The sequence below is a fragment of the Oncorhynchus keta genome, unplaced genomic scaffold (assembly GCF_023373465.1).
Source record: "Oncorhynchus keta strain PuntledgeMale-10-30-2019 unplaced genomic scaffold, Oket_V2 Un_contig_6067_pilon_pilon, whole genome shotgun sequence".
NCBI classification, from domain to species: Eukaryota; Metazoa; Chordata; class Actinopteri; order Salmoniformes; family Salmonidae; genus Oncorhynchus; species Oncorhynchus keta.
The window spans coordinates 90,001-112,500 of record NW_026288657.1 but is presented as its reverse complement, the minus strand read 5'-3'; the positions used below and the strand labels follow the sequence as shown (position 1 = coordinate 112,500).

At 39.4% G+C, this 22,500-nt stretch overlaps 1 protein-coding gene across 24 annotated transcripts in view; it reads left to right on the top strand.

The window, feature by feature from the left end:
* LOC127925676 (low-density lipoprotein receptor-related protein 3-like) overlaps nt 1-22,500 on the top strand; it is a 76,569-nt gene that overhangs the window by 30,545 nt on the left and 23,524 nt on the right. For all 24 annotated transcript variants that reach the window (XM_052510687.1, XM_052510730.1, XM_052510727.1 and 21 more), the window contains exons 4-7: nt 1,965-2,165; nt 7,809-8,030; nt 10,891-11,097; nt 18,601-18,762. In XM_052510687.1, the coding sequence (XP_052366647.1) occupies nt 1,965-2,165; nt 7,809-8,030; nt 10,891-11,097; nt 18,601-18,762 (792 nt within the window). The remainder of the gene's footprint in view (nt 1-1,964; nt 2,166-7,808; nt 8,031-10,890; nt 11,098-18,600; nt 18,763-22,500) is intronic.

Here is a 22,500-nt window from a genome sequence, read left to right as displayed (position 1 = left end):
AGCAGGCCAGCAACCAGAGTAGAAACTCTGATAGGAACAATGCTCTACACTGGGCCGACCCATTGCTTCCTATGTCTCGGGGGGTTTGGGTTGACCCATTGCTTCCTATGTCTCGGGGGATTGGGCCGACCCATTGCTTCCTATGTCTCGGGGGATTGGGTCGACCCATTGCTTCCTACGTCCCGGGGGATTGGGTCGACGCATTGCTTCCTATGTCTCGGGGGATTGCGCCGACCCATTGCTTCCTACGTCTCGGGGGATTGGGTTGACCCATTGCTTCCTATGTCTCGGGGGATTGGGTTGACCCATTGCTTCCTATGTCTCGGGGGATTGGGTTGACCCATTGCTTCCTATGTCTCGGGGGATTGGGTTGACCCATTGCTTCCTATGTCTCGGGGGATTGGGTTGACCCATTGCTTCCTATGTCTCGGGGGATTGGGTTGACCCATTGCTTCCTATGTCTCGGGGGGGATTGGGTTGACCCATTGCTTCTTACGTCTCAGGGGGATTGGGTTGACCCATTGCTTCTTACGTCTCGGGGGGATTGGGTTTACCCATTGCTTCCTACGTCTCGGGGGGATTGGGTTGACCCATTGCTTCTTACGTCTCGGGGGGATTGGGTTTACCCATTGCTTCCTATGTCTCGGGGGGGATTGGGTTGACCCATTGCTTCCTACGTCTCGGGGGGATTGGGTTGACCCATTGCTTCTTACGTCTCAGGGGGATTGGGTTGACCCATTGCTTCTTACGTCTCGGGGGGATTGGGTTTACCCATTGCTTCCTACGTCTCGGGGGGATTGGGTTGACCCATTGCTTCTTACGTCTCGGGGGATTGGGTTGACCCATTGCTTCCTATGTCTCGGGGGATTGGGTTGACCCATTGCTTCCTACGTCTCGGGGGATTGGGTTTTCCCATTGCTTCCTACGTCTCGGGGGATTGGGTTGACCCATTGCTTCCTACGTCTCGGGGGGATTGGGTTGACCCATTGCTTCTTACGTCTCGGGGGGATTGGGTTTACCCATTGCTTCTTACGTCTCGGGGGGATTGGGTTTACCCATTGCTTCTTACGTCTCGGGGAGGATTGGGTTTACCCATTGCTTCCTACGTCTCGGGGGGGATTGGGTTGACCCATTGCTTCTTACGTCTCGGGGAGGATTGGGTTGACCCATTGCTTCTTACGTCTCGGGGGGATTGGGCCGACCCATTGCTTCTTACGTCTCGGGGAGGATTGGGTTTACCCATTGCTTCTTACGTCTCGGGGAGGATTGGGTTTACCCATTGCTTCCTATGTCTCGGGGGGGGATTGGGTTTACCCATTGCTTCCTATGTCTCGGGGGGGATTGGGTTGACCCATTGCTTCCTACGTCTCGGGGGGGATTGGGTTGACCCATTGCTTCCTATGTCTCGGGGGAATTGGGCCGACCCATTGCTTCCTATGTCTCGGGGGGATTGGGTTGCTTCCTCGTCTCGGGGGGGCCGACCCATTGGGCCGACCCATTGCTTCCCTACGTCTCGGGGGGATTGGGTCGACCCATTGCTTCCTACGTCTCGGGGGGAATTGGGCCGACCCATTGCTTCCTACGTCTCGGGGGGAATTGGGCCGACCCATTGCTTCCTACGTCTCGGGGAGGATTGGGTCGACCCATTGCTTCCTACGTCTCGGGGAATTGGGCCGACCCATTGCTTCCTACGTGTCGGGGGAATTGGGCCGACCCATTGCTTCCTAGGTCTCGGGGGATTGGGTCGACCCATTGCCTCCTAGGTCTCGGGGGATTGGGTTGACCCATTACTTCCTACGTCTCGGGGGGGATTGGGTTGACCCATTGCTTCCTATGTCTCGGGGGGGGATTGGGCCGACCCATTGCTTCCTACGTCTCGGGGGGGGGTTGTGAGTATAAAATAACACATTTCCGTTCCCAGAGACAATAATAAGGAACAATAAAGTGGTGTTCTCCTCCTCCAGTCCACTCGCTGCCTGCCCCCTTCGCTGCGCTGCAACGGAGCCCGGGACTGCCCCGATGGCTCGGACGAGGCAGGGTGCCCCGACACGGCCTGCGGGAAACGCCTGGGGAACTTCTACGGAACATTCGCCTCCCCGGACTTCTTCCGTCCCAACCGCAGCGCTGTGGGGGAGCTGAGGTGCTCCTGGCTACTGGACACTCAGGTAAGGGAGGAGTTCAACACCTAACACAATCCATTATCTGATGGTTGCTAAGGGAAGATTATTTAACCTTTAACTAGGTAAGTCAGTTAAGAACAAATTCTTATTTACAATGACGGCCTACACCGACCAAACCCGGACGACGCTGGGCCAACTGTCTGCCGCTCTACGGGACTCCCGATCACGGCCGGTTGTGATACAGCCTGGATTCGAACCAGAGTGTCTGTAGTGACGCCTCTAGCCCTGAGATACAGTGCCCTTCGCCACAGATGAATCCGTTCATCGTAGTTTGTATTTTTCCAAATAAATACGTGAATAAACCATAGTTTTCGTGGCAAAATATATTAAGACGCGTGCTGACTGATCTATAGCAGAGTTAAAGATGAACACATGCTGACTGATCTATAGCAGAGTTACACAGCTGAACACATGCTGACTGATCTATAGCAGAGTTAAAGATGAACACATGCTGACTGATCTATAGCAGAGTTACACAGCTGAACACATGCTGACTGATCTATAGCAGAGTTAGAGATGAACACATGCTGACTGATCTATAGCAGAGTTACACAGCTGAACACATGCTGTCTGATCTATAGCAGAGTTACACAGCTGAACACATGCTGACTGATCTATAGCAGAGTTACACAGCTGAACACATGCTGACTGATCTATAGCAGAGTTAGAGATGAACACATGCTGACTGATCTATAGCAGAGTTACACAGCTGAACACATGCTGTCTGATCTATAGCAGAGTTACACAGCTGAACACATGCTGACTGATCTATAGCAGAGTTACACAGCTGAACACATGCTGACTGATCTATAGCAGAGTTACACAGCTGAACACATGCTGACTGATCTATAGCAGAGTTACACAGCTGAACACATGCTGACTGATCTATAGCAGAGTTAGAGATGAACACATGCTGACTGATCTATAGCAGAGTTAGAGATGAACACATGCTGACTGATCTATAGCAGAGTTAAATATGAACACGTGCTGACTGATCTATAGCAGAGTTACACAGCTGAACACATGCTGACTGATCTATAGCAGAGTTAGAGATGAACACATGCTGACTGATCTATAGCAGAGTTAAAGAGCTGAACACATGCTGACTGATCTATAGCAGAGTTACACAGCTCAACACATGCTGACTGATATATAGCAGAGTTAGAGCTGAACACATGCTGACTGATCTATAGCAGAGTTAGAGATTAACACATGCTGACTGATCTATAGCAGAGTTACACAGCTGAACACATGCTGACTGATCTATAGCAGAGTTAAAGACCTGAACACATGCTGACTGATCTATAGCAGAGTTAGAGATGAACACATGCTGACTGATCTATAGCAGAGTTACACAGCTGAACACATGCTGTCTGATCTATAGCAGAGTTACACAGCTGAACACATGCTGACTGATCTATAGCAGAGTTACACAGCTGAACACATGCTGACTGATCTATAGCAGAGTTACACAGCTGAACACATGCTGACTGATCTATAGCAGAGTTACACAGCTGAACACATGCTGACTGATCTATAGCAGAGTTAGAGATGAACACATGCTGACTGATCTATAGCAGAGTTAGAGATGAACACATGCTGACTGATCTATAGCAGAGTTAAATATGAACACGTGCTGACTGATCTATAGCAGAGTTACACAGCTGAACACATGCTGACTGATCTATAGCAGAGTTAGAGATGAACACATGCTGACTGATCTATAGCAGAGTTAAAGAGCTGAACACATGCTGACTGATCTATAGCAGAGTTACACAGCTCAACACATGCTGACTGATATATAGCAGAGTTAGAGCTGAACACATGCTGACTGATCTATAGCAGAGTTAGAGATTAACACATGCTGACTGATCTATAGCAGAGTTACACAGCTGAACACATGCTGACTGATCTATAGCAGAGTTAAAGACCTGAACACATGCTGACTGATCTATAGCAGAGTTAGAGATGAACACATGCTGACTGATCTATAGCAGAGTTAGAGATGAACACATGCTGACTGATCTATAGCAGAGTTACACAGCTGAACACATGCTGACTGATCTATAGCAGAGTTAGAGATTAACACATGCTGACTGATCTATAGCAGAGTTAGAGATGAACACATGCTGACTGATCTATAGCAGAGTTACACAGCTGAACACATGCAGACTGATCTATAGCAGAGTTAGAGATTAACACATGCTGACTGATCTATAGCAGAGTTACACAGCTGAACACATGCTGACTGATCTATAGCAGAGTTACACAGCTGAACACATGCTGACTGATTTATAGCAGAGTTAGAGATGAACACATGCTGACTGATCTATAGCAGAGTTACACAGCTCAACACATGCTGACTGATCTATAGCAGAGTTAGAGCTGAACACATGCTGACTGATCTATAGCAGAGTTAGAGATGAACACATGCTGACTGATCTATAGCAGAGTTACACAGCTGAACACATGCTGACTGATCTATAGCAGAGTTACACAGCTGAACACATGCTGACTGATCTATAGCAGAGTTACACAGCTGAACACATGCTGCCTGATCTATAGCAGAGTTACACAGCTGAACACATGCTGACTGATCTATAGCAGAGTTACACAGCTGAACACATGCTGACTGATCTATAGCAGAGTTAGAGATGAACACATGCTGACTGATCTATAGCAGAGTTACACAGCTGAACACATGCTGACTGATCTATAGCAGAGTTACACAGCTGAACACATGCTGACTGATCTATAGCAGAGTTACACAGCTGAACACATGCTGACTGATCTATAGCAGAGTTAGAGATGAACACATGCTGTCTGATCTATAGCAGAGTTACACAGCTGAACACATGCTGACTGATCTATAGCAGAGTTACACAGCTGAACACATGCTGACTGATCTATAGCAGAGTTACACAGCTGAACACATGCTGACTGATCTATAGCAGAGTTACACAGCTGAACACATGCTGACTGATCTATAGCAGAATTACACAGCTGAACACATGCTGACTGATCTATAGCAGAGTTACACAGCTGAACACATGCTGACTGATCTATAGCAGAGTTACACAGCTGAACACATGCTGACTGATCTATAGCAGAGTTACACAGCTGAACACATGCTGACTGATCTATAGCAGAGTTACACAGCTGAACACATGCTGACTGATCTATAGCAGAGTTAGAGATGAACACATGCTGACTGATCTATAGCAGAGTTAAAGAGCTGAACACATGCTGACTGATCTATAGCAGAGTTAAATACCTGAACACATGCTGACTGATCTAAAGCAGAGTTAGAGATGAACACATGCTGACTGATCTATAGCAGAGTTAGAGATGAACACATGCTGACTGATCTATAGCAGAGTTACACAGCTGAACACATGCTGACTGATCTATAGCAGAGTTAGAGATTAACACATGCTGACAGATCTATAGCAGAGTTAGAGATGAACACATGCTGACTGATCTATAGCAGAGTTACACAGCTGAACACATGCAGACTGATCTATAGCAGAGTTAGAGATTAACACATGCTGACTGATCTATAGCAGAGTTAGAGATGAACACATGCTGACTGATCTATAGCAGAGTTAGAGATGAACACATGCTGACTGATCTATAGCAGAGTTACACAGCTGAACACATGCTGACTGATCTATAGCAGAGTTACACAGCTGAACACATGCTGACTGATCTATAGCAGAGTTAGAGATGAACACATGCTGACTGATCTATAGCAGAGTTAGAGATGAACACATGCTGACTGATCTATAGCAGAGTTACACAGCTCAACACATGCTGACTGATCTATAGCAGAGTTAGAGCTGAACACATGCTGACTGATCTATAGCAGAGTTAGAGATGAACACATGCTGACTGATCTATAGCAGAGTTACACAGCTGAACACATGCTGACTGATCTATAGCAGAGTTACACAGCTGAACACATGCTGACTGATCTATAGCAGAGTTACACAGCTGAACACATGCTGACTGATCTATAGCAGAGTTACACAGCTGAACACATGCTGACTGATCTATAGCAGAGTTACACAGCTGAACACATGCTGACTGATCTATAGCAGAGTTACACAGCTGAACACATGCTGACTGATCTATAGCAGAGTTACACAGCTGAACACATGCTGACTGATCTATAGCAGAGTTAGAGCTGAACACATGCTAACTGATCTATAGCAGAGTTACACAGCTGAACACATGCTGACTGATCTATAGCAGAGTTACACAGCTGAACACATGCTAACTGATCTATAGCAGAGTTAGAGATGAACACATGCTGACTGATCTATAGCAGAGTTAGAGATGAACACATGCTGACTGATCTATAGCAGAGTTAGAGATGAACACATGCTGACTGATCTATAGCAGAGTTACACAGCTGAACACATGCTGACTGATCTATAGCAGAGTTACACAGCTGAACACATGCTGACTGATCTATAGCAGAGTTACACAGCTGAACACATGCTGACTGATCTATAGCAGAGTTACACAGCTGAACACATGCTGACTGATCTATAGCAGAGTTACACAGCTGAACACATGCTGACTGATCTATAGCAGAGTTACACAGCTGAACACATGCTGACTGATCTATAGCAGAGTTACACAGCTGAACACATGCTGACTGATCTATAGCAGAGTTAGAGATGAACACATGCTGACTGATCTATAGCAGAGTTACACAGCTGAACACATGCTGACTGATCTATAGCAGAGTTACACAGCTGAACACATGCTGACTGATCTATAGCAGAGTTAGAGATGAACACATGCTGACTGATCTATAGCAGAGTTAGAGATGAACACATGCTGACTGATCTATAGCAGAGTTAGAGATGAACACATGCTGACTGATCTATAGCAGAGTTACACAGCTGAACACATGCTGACTGATCTATAGCAGAGTTACACAGCTGAACACATGCTGACTGATCTATAGCAGAGTTACACAGCTGAACACATGCTGACTGATCTATAGCAGAGTTACACAGCTGAACACATGCTGACTGATCTATAGCAGAGTTAGAGATGAACACATGCTGACTGATCTATAGCAGAGTTACACAGCTGAACACATGCTGACTGATCTATAGCAGAGTTACACAGCTGAACACATGCTGACTGATCTATAGCAGAGTTACACAGCTGAACACATGCTGACTGATCTATAGCAGAGTTACACAGCTGAACACATGCTGACTGATCTATAGCAGAGTTACACAGCTCAACACATGCTGACTGATCTATAGCAGAGTTACACAGCTGAACACATGCTGACTGATCTATAGCAGTTACACAGCTGAACACATGCTGACTGATCTATAGCAGAGTTACACAGCTGAACACATGCTGACTGATCTATAGCAGAGTTAGAGAGGAACACAATGCTGACTGATCTATAGCAGAGTTACACAGCTGAACACATGCTGACTGATCTATAAGCTCCATTAAAACAGCAGCTTGTTTAGTTAAACTGTCTGTCACAATGGAAAATCACTGAAATTAGTTATTTTTGATTTTCACATTTTTGTATCAATACGGTTGCCCTCGGTCGACTACTTGATGGATCTAACTCATTCCTCCTCCTAGGACCCTAAACCCATCGTGTTGCAGCTGGACCTGGGGTTAGGGCCAGGGGACTCCCTCCATGTCTATGATGGGCTGGTCCAGAGAGCAGAGCGCCTCCTGCAGGCCCTGTCGCATCATAACAACAGGAGACCAGCCCTGTTAGAATCCAGTAGAGGACAGATGAGTCTGCAGTACCTGGCCCAACCACTCAGCCCTGGGCATGGGTTCAACGCTACATACCAGGTAGGCTAACCCTGACCCTAACCCTGACCCTAACACCACTCAGCCCTGTTAGAATCCAGTAGAGGACAGATGAGTCTGCAGTACCTGGCCCAACCACTCAGCCCTGGGCATGGGTTCAACGCTACATACCAGGTAGGCTAACCCTGACCCTAACCCTGACCCTAACACCACTCAGCCCTGTTAGAATCCAGTAGAGGACAGATGAGTCTGCAGTACCTGGCCCAACCACTCAGCCCTGGGCATGGGTTCAACGCTACATACCAGGTAGGCTAACCCTGACCCTAACCCTGACCCTAACCCCACTCAGCCCTGTTAGAATCCAGTAGAGGACAGATGAGTCTGCAGTACCTGGCCCAACCACTCAGCCCTGGGCATGGGTTCAACGCTACATACCAGGTAGGCTAACCCTGACCCTAACCCTGACCCTAACACCACTCAGCCCTGTTAGAATCCAGTAGAGGACAGATGAGTCTGCAGTACCTGGCCCAACCACTCAGCCCTGGGCATGGGTTCAACGCTACATACCAGGTAGGCTAACCCTGACCCTAACCCTGACCCTAACCCCACTCAGCCCTGTTAGAATCCAGTAGAGGACAGATGAGTCTGCAGTACCTGGCCCAACCACTCAGCCCTGGGCATGGGTTCAACGCTACATACCAGGTAGGCTAACCCTGACCCTAACCCTGACCCTAACACCACTCAGCCCTGTTAGAATCCAGTAGAGGACAGATGAGTCTGCAGTACCTGGCCCAACCACTCAGCCCTGGGCATGGGTTCAACGCTACATACCAGGTAGGCTAACCCTGACCCTAACCCTGACCTTAACCCTGACCCTAACCCTGACCCTAACACCACTCAGCCCTGGGCATGGGTTCAACGCTACATACCAGGTAGGCTAACCCTGACCCTAACCCTGACCTTAACCCTGACCCTAACCCTGACCCTAACACCACTCAGCCCTGGGCATGGGTTCAACGCTACATACCAGGTAGGCTAACCCTGACCCTAACCCTGACCTTAACCCTGACCCTAACCCTGACCTTAACACTGACCCTATCCCTGACCCTAACACCACTCAGCCCTGGGCATGGGTTCAACACTACCTACATACCAGGTAGGCTAACCCTGACCCTAACCTGACCTTTCACCTGACCCTAACCCTGACCCTAACACCACTCAGCCCTGGGCATGGGTTCAACGCTACATACCAGGCAGGCTAACCCTGACCCTAACCCTAACCCTGACCCTGACCTTAACCCTGACCTTAACCCTGACCCTAACCCTAACCCTGACCTTAACCCTGACCCTAACCCTAACCCTGACCTTAACCCTGACCTTAACCCTGACCCTAACCCTGACCTTAACCCTGACCTTAACCCTGACCCTAACCCTGACCTTAACCCTGACCTTAACCCTGACCCTAACCCTGACCCTAACCCAGAGTTTATCCTGACCAGACAGAAGACTAGTACCCAGAGTTTATGCTGACCAGACAGAAGACTAGTACCCAGAGTTTATCCTGACCAGACAGAAGACTAGTACCCAGAGATTATCCTGACCAGACAGAAGACTAGTACCCAGAGTTTATCCTGACCAGACAGAAGACTAGAACCCAGAGTTTATCCTGACCAGACAGAAGACTAAGACTAGTACCCAGAGTTTATCCTGACCAGACAGAAGACTAGTACCCAGAGTTTATCCTGACCAGACAGAAGACTAGTACCCAGAGTTTATCCTGACCAGACAGAAGAGTAGTACCCAGAGTTTATCCTGACCACAGGAAGACTAGTACCCAGAGTTTATCCTTACCAGACAGAAGACTAGTACCCAGAGTTTATCCTGACCAGACAGAAGACTAATACCCAGAGTTTATCCTGACCAGACAGAAGACTAGTACCCCGAGTTTATCCTGACCACAGGAAGACTAGTACCCAGAGTTTATCCTTACCAGACAGAAGACTAGTACCCAGAGTTTATCCTGACCAGACAGAAAACTAGTACCCAGAGTTTATCCTGACCACAGGAAGACTAGTACCCAGAGTTTATCCTTACCAGACAGAAGACTAGTACCCAGAGTTTATCCTGACCAGACAGAAGACTAGTACCCAGAGTTTATCCTGAGCAGACAGAAGACTAGTACCCAGAGTTTATCCTGACCAGACAGAAGACTAGTACCCAGAGTTTATCCTGACCAGACAGAAGACTAGTACCCAGAGTTTATCCTGACCAGACAGAAGACTAGTACCCAGAGTTTATCCTGACCAGACAGAAGACTAGTACCCAGAGTTTATCCTGACCAGACAGAAGACTAGTAACCAGAGTTTATCCTGACCAGACAGAAGACTAGTACCCAGAGTTTATCCTGACCAGACAGAAGACTAGTACCCAGAGTTTATCCTGACCAGACAGAAGACTAGTACCCAGAGTTTATCCTGACCAGACAGAAGACTAGTACCCAGAGTTTATCCTGACCAGACAGAAGACTAGTACCCAGAGTTTATCCTGACCAGACAGAAGACTAGTACCCAGAGTTTATCCTGACCAGACAGAAGACTAGTACCCAGAGTTTATCCTGACCAGACAGAAGACTAAGACTAGTACCCAGAGTTTATCCTGACCAGACAGAAGACTAGTACCCAGAGTTTATCCTGACCAGACAGAAGACTAGTACCCAGAGTTTATCCTGACCAGACAGAAGACTAGTACCCAGAGTTTATCCTGACCAGACAGAAGACTAGTACCCAGAGTTTATCCTGACCAGACAGAAGACTAAGACTAGTACCCAGAGTTTATCCTGACCAGACAGAAGACTAGTACCCAGAGATGACTTTATGAGGACGTTTCCTGTTCTATCCTGTAGGTGAAAGGTTACTGTTTCCCTGGGGAACACCCGTGCGGATTGGACCAGGGCTGTTACTCTGAACGCCAGCGCTGTGACGGGTACTGGCACTGCCCTACGGGGCGCGACGAGGAAGAGTGTCCAGTTTGCCAGGAGGGGGAGTACCCCTGTGAGGGGGGCAGTGGGGCCTGCTACCCTGCCTCTGAAAGATGTAACAACCAGAAGAAGGTATCAATCAATCAATCAATCAATCAATCAATACTTTATTATCCTATTGTGCAATTGTGATAAAAAATGATTGTGCTAAACTCCTGGATGTAGGAGAGAAACCCTTCAGTTGAAAACATTCTAGTTACAGTCTATTTTCAGACTGTGATTCTAATGATCGTTGTGTCTAAAAACAGGCTTTTAATACATCAAATCAAATCAAATGATTATTTAATAGCAGTGAAATGCTTACTGACGGCCCTTTACTCAATAAAGATCCAGATTCAAATCAAATCAAATGATTATTTAATAGCAGTGAAATGCTTACTGACGGCCCTTTACTCAATAAAGATCCAGATTCAAATCAAATCAAATGATTATTTAATAGCAGTGAAATGTTTACTGACGGCCCTTTACTCAATAAAGATCCAAATTCAAATAAAATCAAATGATTATTTATTAACAGTGAAATGCTTACTGACGGCCCTTTACTCAATAAAGATCCAGATTCAAATCAAATCAAATGATTATTTATTAACAGTGAAATGCTTACTGACGGCCCTTTACTCAATAAAGATCCAAATTCAAATCAAATCAAATGATTATTTATTAACAGTGAAATGCTTACTGACGGCCCTTTACTCAATAAAGATCCAGATTCAAATCAAATCAAATGATTATTTAATAGCAGTGAAATGCTTACTGACGGCCCTTTACTCAATAAAGATCCAGATTCAAATCAATTCAAATGAAATAGTGACGTAAGGAATTTAATAAAAGAGGACAGTGACTTAAAAAATAATCTATTTAGTTGCTTAATTCTTCCAAATATGTTATTGTGTTTGTTGTCGGCCTTCTGCCAATTCTTAGATTCTTTTTAACAGAAAGTATTCACGTTCTGACCTTTATTTCCTTTATTTTGTCTTTATTTAGTGTTAGTCAGGGTGTGAGTTGGGGTGGGCAGTCTATGTTTTGTCTTTATTTAGTGTTAGTCAGGGTGTGAGTTGGGGTGGGCAGTCTATGTTTTGTCTTTATTTAGTGTTAGTCAGGGTGTGAGTTGCGGTGGGCAGTCTATGTTTTGTCTTTATTTAGTGTTAGTCAGGGTGTGAGTTGGGGTGGGCAGTCTATGTTTTGTCTTTATTTAGTGTTAGTCAGGGTGTGAGTTGGGGTGGGCAGTCTATGTTTTGTCTTTATTTAGTGTTGGTCAGGGTGTGAGTTGGGGGGCAGTCTATGTTTGGTCTTTATTTAGTATGGTCAGGGCGTGAGTTGGGGTGGGCAGTCTATGTTTAGTCTTTATTTAGTGTTGGTCAGGGTGTGAGTTGGGGTGGGCAGTCTATGTTTTGTCTTTATTTAGTATGGTCAGGGTGTGAGTTGGGGTGGGCAGTCTATGTTTTGTCTTTATTTAGTATAGTCAGGGCGTGAGTTGGGGTGGGCAGTCTATGTTTTGTATTTATTTAGTATGGTCAGGGTGTGAGTTGGGGTGGGCAGTCTATGTTTTGTCTTTATTTAGTATGGTCAGGGTGTGAGTTGGGGTGGGCAGTCTATGTTTTGTCTTTATTTAGTATGGTCAGGGTGTGAGTTGGGGGGCAGTCTATGTTTTGTCTTTATTTAGTGTTGGTCAGGGTGTGAGTTGGGGGGGGCAGTCTATGTTTTGTCTTTATTTAGTATGGTCAGGGTGTGAGTTGGGGTGGGCAGTCTATGTTTTGTCTTTATTTAGTATGGTCAGGGTGTGAGTTGGGTGGGCAGTCTGTGTTTTGACTTTATTTAGTATGGTCAGGGTGTGAGTTGGGGTGGGCAGTCTATGTGTTGTCTTTATTTAGTATGGTCAGGGTGTGAGTTGGGGTGGGCAGTCTATGTTTTGTCTTTATTTAGTGTTGGTCAGGGTGTGAGTTGGGGTGGGCAGTCTATGTTTTGTCTTTATTTAGTATGGTCAGGGTGTGAGTTGGGGTGGGCAGTCTATGTTTTGACTTTATTTAGTGTTGGTCAGGGTGTGAGTTGGGGTGGGCAGTCTATGTTTTATCTTTATTTAGTATGGTCAGGGCGTGAGTTGGGGTGGGCAGTCTATGTTTTGTCTTTATTTAGTATGGTCAGGGTGTGAGTTGGGGGGCAGTCTATGTTTTGTCTTTATTTAGTATGGTCAGGGTGTGAGTTGGGGGGCAGTCTATGTTTGGTCTTTATTTAGTATGGTCAGGTTGTGAGTTGGGGCAGTCTGTGTTTTGTCTTTATTTAGTATGGTCAGGGTGTGAGTTGGGGGGCAGTCTATGTTTTGTCTTTATTTAGTATGGTCAGGGCGTGAGTTGGGGTGGGCAGTCTATGTTTTGTCTTTATTTAGTATGGTCAGGGCGTGAGTTGGGGTGGGCAGTCTATGTTTTGTCTTTATTTAGTATGGTCAGGGCGTGAGTTGGGGTGGGCAGTCTATGTTTTGTCTTTATTTAGTATGGTCAGGGCGTGAGTTGGGGTGGGCAGTCTATGTTTTGTCTTTATTTAGTATGGTCAGGGTGTGAGTTGGGGTGGGCAGTCTATGTTTTGTCTTTATTTAGTATAGTCAGGGTGTGAGTTGGGGTGGGCAGTCTATGTTTTGTCTTTATTTAGTATAGTCAGGGTGTGAGTTGGGGGGGGCAGTCTATGTTTTGTCTTTATTTAGTGTGGTCAGGGTGTGAGTTGGGGTGGGCAGTCTGTGTTTTGTCTTTATTTAGTACGGTCAGGGTGTGAGTTGGGGGGCAGTCTATGTTTTGTCTTTATTTAGTATGGTCAGGGTGTGAGTTGGGGTGGGCAGTCTGTGTTTAGTCTTTATTTAGTGTTGGTCAGGGTGTGAGTTGGGGTGGGCAGTCTATGTTTTGTCTTTATTTAGTATAGTCAGGGTGTGAGTTGGGGTGGGCAGTCTATGTTTTGTCTTTATTTAGTATGGTCAGGGTGTGAGTTGGGGTGGGCAGTCTATGTTTTGTCTTTATTTAGTGTTGGTCAGGGTGTGAGTTGGGGTGGGCAGTCTGTGTTTTGTCTTTATTTAGTATGGTCAGGGTGTGAGTTGGGGTGGGCAGTCTATGTTTTGTCTGTATTTAGTGTTGGTCAGGGTGTGAGTTGGGGTGGGCAGTCTATGTTTTGTCTTTATTTAGTATGGTCAGGGTGTGAGTTGGGGTGGGCAGTCTATGTTTTGTCTGTATTTAGTGTTGGTCAGGGTGTGAGTTGGGGTGGGCAGTCTATGTTTGGTCTTTATTTAGTATGGTCAGGGTGTGAGTTGGGGTGGGCAGTCTGTGTTTTGTCTTTATTTAGTATGGTCAGGGTGTGAGTTGGGGTGGGCAGTCTATGTTTTGTCTTTATTTAGTATGGTCAGGGTGTGAGTTGGGGGGCAGTCTATGTTTAGTCTTTATTTAGTATGGTATCAGGGGTGAGTTGGGGTGGGCAGTCTATGTTTTGTCTTTATTTAGTATGGTATCAGGGGGTGAGTTGGGGGGGCAGTCTGTGTGTGTTTTTCTATGTTTGGTTTCTGTTTCAGTCTAGTATGGTTCTCAATCAGAGGCAGGTGTCGTTAGTTGTCTGTGATTGAGAACCATACTTAGGTAGCCTGGGTTTCACTGTTGGTTTGTGAAAACATTATCAACATATTCTCAATCTAATCTACACACTGAGGAAGACAACATACTGATCAATATAATATAATATACACACTGAGGAAGACAACATACTGATCAATATAATATAATATACACACTGAGGAAGACAACATACTGATCAATATAATATAATATACACACTGAGGAAGACAACATACTGATCAATATAATATAATCTACACACTGAGGAAGACAACATACTGATCAATATAATATAATATACACACTGAGGAAGACAACATGCTGATCAATATAATATAATATACACACTGAGGAAGACAACATACTGATCAATATAATATAATATAAACACTGAGGAAGACAACATACTGATTAATATAATATAATATACACACTGAGGAAGACAACATACTGATCAATATAATATAATCTACACACTGAGGAAGACAACATACTGATCAATATAATATAATAGAAACACTGAGGAAGACCACATACTGATCAATATAATATAATATACACACTGAGGAAGACAACATACTGAACAATATAATATAATCTACACACTGAGGAAGACAACATACTGATCAATATAATATAATATACACACTGAGGAAGACAACATACTGATCAATATAATATAATATACACACTGAGGAAGACAACATACTGATCAATATAATATAATATACACACTGAGGAAGACCACATACTGATCAATATAATATACTTTACACACTGAGGAAGACAACATACTGATCAATATAATATAATATACACACTGAGGAAGACAACATACTGATCAATATAATATACACACTGAGGAAGACAACATACTGATCAATATAATATAATATAAACACTGAGGAAGACAACATACTGATCAATATAATATAATATAAACACTGAGGAAGACAACATACTGATCAATATAATATAATATACACACTGAGGAAGACAACATACTGATCAATATAATATAATATACACACTGAGGAAGACAACATGCTGATCAATATAATATAATATACACACTGAGGAAGACAACATACTGATCAATATAATATAATATACACACTGAGGAAGACAACATACTGATCAATATAATATAATATACACACTGAGGAAGACAACATACTGAACAATATAATATAATATACACACTGAGGAAGACAACATACTGATCAATATAATATAATATACACACTGAGGAAGACAACATACTGATCAATATAATATAATATACACACTGAGGAAGACAACATACTGATCAATATAATATAATATACACACTGAGGAAGACAACATACTGATCAATATAATATAATATAAACACTGAGGAAGACAACATACTGATCAATATAATATAATATAAACACTGAGGAAGACAACATACTGATCAATATAATATAATATACACACTGAGGAAGACAACATACTGATCAATATAATATAATATACACACTGAGGAAGACAACATGCTGATCAATATAATATAATATACACACTGAGGAAGACAACATACTGATCAATATAATATAATATACACACTGAGGAAGACAACATACTGATCAATATAATATAATATACACACTGAGGAAGACAACATACTGATCAATATAATATAATATACACACTGAGGAAGACAACATACTGATCAATATAATATAATATACACACTGAGGAAGACAACATACTGATCAATATAATATAATCTACACACTGAGGAAGACAACATACTGATCAATATAATATAATATACACACTGAGGAAGACAACATGCTGATCAATATAATATAATATACACACTGAGGAAGACAACATACTGATCAATATAATATAATATAAACACTGAGGAAGACAACATACTGATTAATATAATATAATATACACACTGAGGAAGACAACATACTGATCAATATAATATAATCTACACACTGAGGAAGACAACATACTGATCAATATAATATAATAGAAACACTGAGGAAGACCACATACTGATCAATATAATATAATATACACACTGAGGAAGACAACATACTGAACAATATAATATAATCTACACACTGAGGAAGACAACATACTGATCAATATAATATAATATACACACTGAGGAAGACAACATACTGATCAATATAATATAATATACACACTGAGGAAGACAACATACTGATCAATATAATATAATATACACACTGAGGAAGACCACATACTGATCAATATAATATACTTTACACACTGAGGAAGACAACATACTGATCAATATAATATAATATACACACTGAGGAAGACAACATACTGATCAATATAATATACACACTGAGGAAGACAACATACTGATCAATATAATATAATATAAACACTGAGGAAGACAACATACTGATCAATATAATATAATATAAACACTGAGGAAGACAACATACTGATCAATATAATATAATATACACACTGAGGAAGACAACATACTGATCAATATAATATAATATACACACTGAGGAAGACAACATGCTGATCAATATAATATAATATACACACTGAGGAAGACAACATACTGATCAATATAATATAATATACACACTGAGGAAGACAACATACTGATCAATATAATATAATATACACACTGAGGAAGACAACATACTGAACAATATAATATAATATACACACTGAGGAAGACAACATACTGATCAATATAATATAATATACACACTGAGGAAGACAACATGCTGATCAATATAATATAATATACACACTGAGGAAGACAACATACTGATCAATATAATATAATATACACACTGAGGAAGACAACATACTGATCAATATAATATAATATACACACTGAGGAAGACAACATACTGATCAATATAATATAATATACACACTGAGGAAGACAACATACTGATCAATATAATATAATATACACACTGAGGAAGACAACATACTGATCAATATAATATAATATACACACTGAGGAAGACCACATACTGATCAATATAATATAATATACACACTGAGGAAGACAACATGCTGATCAATATAATATAATATACACACTGAGGAAGACAACATACTGATCAATATAATCTAATCTACACACTGAGGAAGACCACATACTGATCAATATAATATAATATACACACTGAGGAAGACAACATACTGATCAATATAATATAATATACACACTGAGGAAGACAACATACTGATTAATATAATATAATATACACACTGAGGAAGACAACATACTGATCAATATAATATAATATACACACTGAGGAAGACCACATACTGATCAATATAATATAATATACACACTGAGGAAGACCACATACTGATCAATATAATATAATATACACACTGAGGAAGACAACATGCTGATCAATATAATATAATATACACACTGAGGAAGATAACATACTGATCAATATAATATAATATACACACTGAGGAAGACAACATACTGATCAATATAATATAATATACACACTGAGGAAGACCACATACTGATCAATATAATATAATATACACACTGAGGAAGACCACATACTGATCAATATAATATAATATACACACTGAGGAAGACAACATACTGATCAATATAATATAATATACACACTGAGGAAGACAACATACTGATCAATATAATATAATATACACACTGAGGAAGACCACATACTGATCAATATAATATAATATACACACTGAGGAAGACCACATACTGATCAATATAATATAATATACACACTGAGGAAGACAACATACTGATCAATATAATATAATATACACACTGAGGAAGACAACATACTGATCACAACTGTTTTGACTGTAAATATACAGCAGTATCTCTCATTCATTCATTCATTAATTCATTAATTCATTCCAGTGTCCAGACGGTTCTGATGAGAAGAACTGTTATGATTGTAAATATACAGCAGTATCTCTCATTCATTCGTTCCAGTGCCCAGACGGTTCTGATGAGAAGAACTGTTTTGACTGCCAGCCGGGGAACTTCCACTGTGACACCAACCTGTGTATCTTCGAGACGTGGCACTGTGATGGCCAGGAGGACTGCCTGGATGGTAGTGACGAGAGAGACTGTTTGGGAGCTGTACCCAGGAAGGTACTGAAAAACATCATTTGATGAGTGCTTACATTTGTCCTACAGTTGACGTCTGAAGTTTACATACACTCAGGTTGGAGCCATTTAAACTTGTTTTTCAACCACTCCACAAATGTCTTGTTAACAAACTATAGTTTTGGCCAGTCAGTTAGGACGTCTACTTTGTACAAGTAATTTTTCCAACAATTGTTTACAGATTATTTCACTTACTAGTAGTAGTATGTTTTATAATGTATTGTATTACTAGTAGTAGTATGTTTTATAATGTATTGTATTACTAGTAGTAGTATGTTTTATAATGTATTGTATTACTAGTAGTAGTATGTTTATAATGTATTGTATTACTAGTAGTAGTGTGTTTTATAATGTATTGTATTACTAGTAGTAGTATGTTTATAATGTATTGTATTACTAGTAGTAGTATGTTTATAATGTGTTATATAACTAGTAGTAGTGTGTTTTATAATGTGTTTTATAATGTATTGTATTACTAGTAGTAGTATGTTTTATAATGTATTGTATTACTAGTAGTAGTATGTTTATAATGTGTTGTATTACTAGTAGTAGTGTGTTTTATAATGTATTGTATTACTAGTAGTAGTATGTTTATAATGTATTGTATTACTAGTAGTAGTATGTTTATAATGTGTTATATAACTAGTAGTAGTGTGTTTTATAATGTGTTTTATAATGTATTGTATTACTAGTAGTAGTATGTTTATAATGTATTGTATTACTAGTAGTAGTGTGTTTTATAATGTATTGTATTACTAGTAGTAGTGTGTTTATAATGTGTTGTATTACTAGTAGTAGTATGTTTATAATGTATTGTATTACTAGTAGTAGTATGTTTTATAATGTGTTTTATAATGTGTTTTATTACTAGTAGTAGTATGTTTATAATGTGTTTTATAATGTATTGTATTACTAGTAGTAGTATGTTTTATAATGTATTGTATTACTAGTAGTAGTGTGTTTATAATGTGTTATATAACTAGTAGTAGTGTGTTTATAATGTGTTTTATAATGTATTGTATTACTAGTAGTAGTATGTTTTATAATGTATTGTATTACTAGTAGTAGTATGTTTATAATGTGTTTTATAATGTATTGTATTACTAGTAGTAGTGTGTTTATAATGTATTGTATTACTAGTAGTAGTATGTTTTATAATGTATTGTATTACTAGTAGTAGTATGTTTTATAATGTGTTTTATAATGTGTTTTATTACTAGTAGTAGTATGTTTATAATGTGTTTTATAATGTATTGTATTACTAGTAGTAGTATGTTTTATAATGTATTGTATTACTAGTAGTAGTATGTTTATAATGTGTTATATAACTAGTAGTAGTGTGTTTATAATGTGTTTTATAATGTATTGTATTACTAGTAGTAGTATGTTTTATAATGTATTGTATTACTAGTAGTAGTATGTTTTATAATGTATTGTATTACTAGTAGTAGTATGTTTTATAATGTATTGTATTACTAGTAGTAGTATGTTTATAATGTATTGTATTACTAGCAGTAGTGTGTTTTATAATGTATTGTATTACTAGCAGTAGTGTGTTTTATAATGTATTGTATTACTAGTAGTAGTGTGTTTGTAATGTATTGTATTACTAGTAGTAGTATATCTTATAATGTATTGTATTACTAGTAGTAGTATGTTTTATAATGTATTGTATTACTAGTAGTAGTGTGTTTATAATGTATTGTATTACTAGTAGTAGTATGTTTTATAATGTATTGTATTACTAGTAGTAGTATGTTTATAATGTGTTTTATTACTAGTAGTAGTAGTGTGTTTATAATGTGTTGTATTACTAGTAGTAGTGTGTTTATAATGTGTTTTATAATGTATTGTAGTGTGTTTATAATGTATTGTATTACTAGTAGTAGTATGTTTATAATGTATTGTATTACTAGTAGTAGTGTGTTTATAATGTGTTTTATAATGTATTGTAGTGTGTTTATAATGTATTGTATTACTAGTAGTAGTGTGTTTATAGTGTATTGTATTACTAGTAGTAGTATGGTTTATAATGTATTGTATTACTAGTAGTAGTGTGTTTATAATGTGTTTTATAATGTATTGTATTACTAGTAGTAGTATGTTTTATAATGTATTGTATTACTAGTAGTAGTATGTTTTATAATGTCTTGTATTACAAGTAGTAGTGTGTTTATAATGTACTGTATTACTAGTAGTAGTGTGTTTATAATGTATTGTATTACTAGTAGTAGTATGTTTATAATGTATTGTATTACTAGTAGTAGTGTGTTTATAATGTACTGTATTACTAGTAGTAGTGTGTTTATAATGTATTGTATTACTAGTAGTAGTATGTTTTATAATGTATTGTATTACAAGTAGTAGTGTGTTTATAATGTACTGTATTACTAGTAGTAGTGTGTTTATAATGTATTGTATTACTAGTAGTAGTATGTTTTATAATGTGTTTTATAATGTATTGTATTACTAGTAGTAGTGTGTTTTATAATGTGTTTTATAATGTATTGTATTACTAGTAGTAGTATGGTTTATAATGTATTGTATTACTAGTAGTAGTGTGTTTATAATGTGTTTTATAATGTATTGTATTACTAGTAGTAGTTTGTTTTATAATGTATTGTATTACAAGTAGTAGTGTGTTTATAATGTACTGTATTACTAGTAGTAGTGTGTTTATAATGTATTGTATTACTAGTAGTAGTGTGTTTATAATGTATTGTATTACTAGTAGTAGTGTGTTTTATAATGTGTTTTATAATGTATTGTATTACTAGTAGTAGTTTGTTTTATAATGTATTGTATTACTAGTAGTAGTATGTTTTATAATGTATTGTATTACTAGTAGTAGTGTGTTTATAATGTATTGTATTACTAGTAGTAGTATGTTTTATAATGTATTGTATTACTAGTAGTAGTATGTTTTATAATGTATTGTATTACTAGTAGTAGTATGTTTTATAATGTGTTTTATAATGTATTGTATTACTAGTAGTAGTTTGTTTTATAATGTATTGTATTACTAGTAGTAGTGTGTTTATAATGTATTGTATTACTAGTAGTAGTATGTTTTATAATGTATTGTATTACTAGTAGTAGTATGTTTTATAATGTGTTTTATAATGTATTGTATTACTAGTAGTAGTGTGTTTTTATAATGTGTTTTATAATGTATTGTATTACTAGTAGTAGTTTGTTTTATAATGTATTGTATTACTAGTAGTAGTAGTTTATAATGTGTTTTATAATGTATTGTATTACTAGTAGTAGTGTGTTTATAATGTATTGTATTACTAGTAGTATTTGTTTTATAATGTATTGTATTACAAGTAGTAGTGTGTTTTATAATGTATTGTATTACTAGTAGTAGTGTGTTTTATAATGTATTGTATTACTAGTAGTAGTATGTTTATAATGTATTGTATTACTAGTAGTAGTATGTTTTATAATGTGTTTTATAATGTATTGTATTACTAGTAGTAGTATGTTTTATAATGTATTGTATTACTAGTAGTAGTATGTTTTATAATGTGTTTTATAATGTGTTGTATTACTAGTAGTAGTGTTTTATAATGTATTGTATTACTAGTAGTAGTGTGTTTATAATGTATTGTATTACTAGTAGTAGTTTGTTTTATAATGTATTGTATTACAAGTAGTAGTGTGTTTTATAATGTATTGTATTACTAGTAGTAGTGTGTTTTATAATGTATTGTATTACTA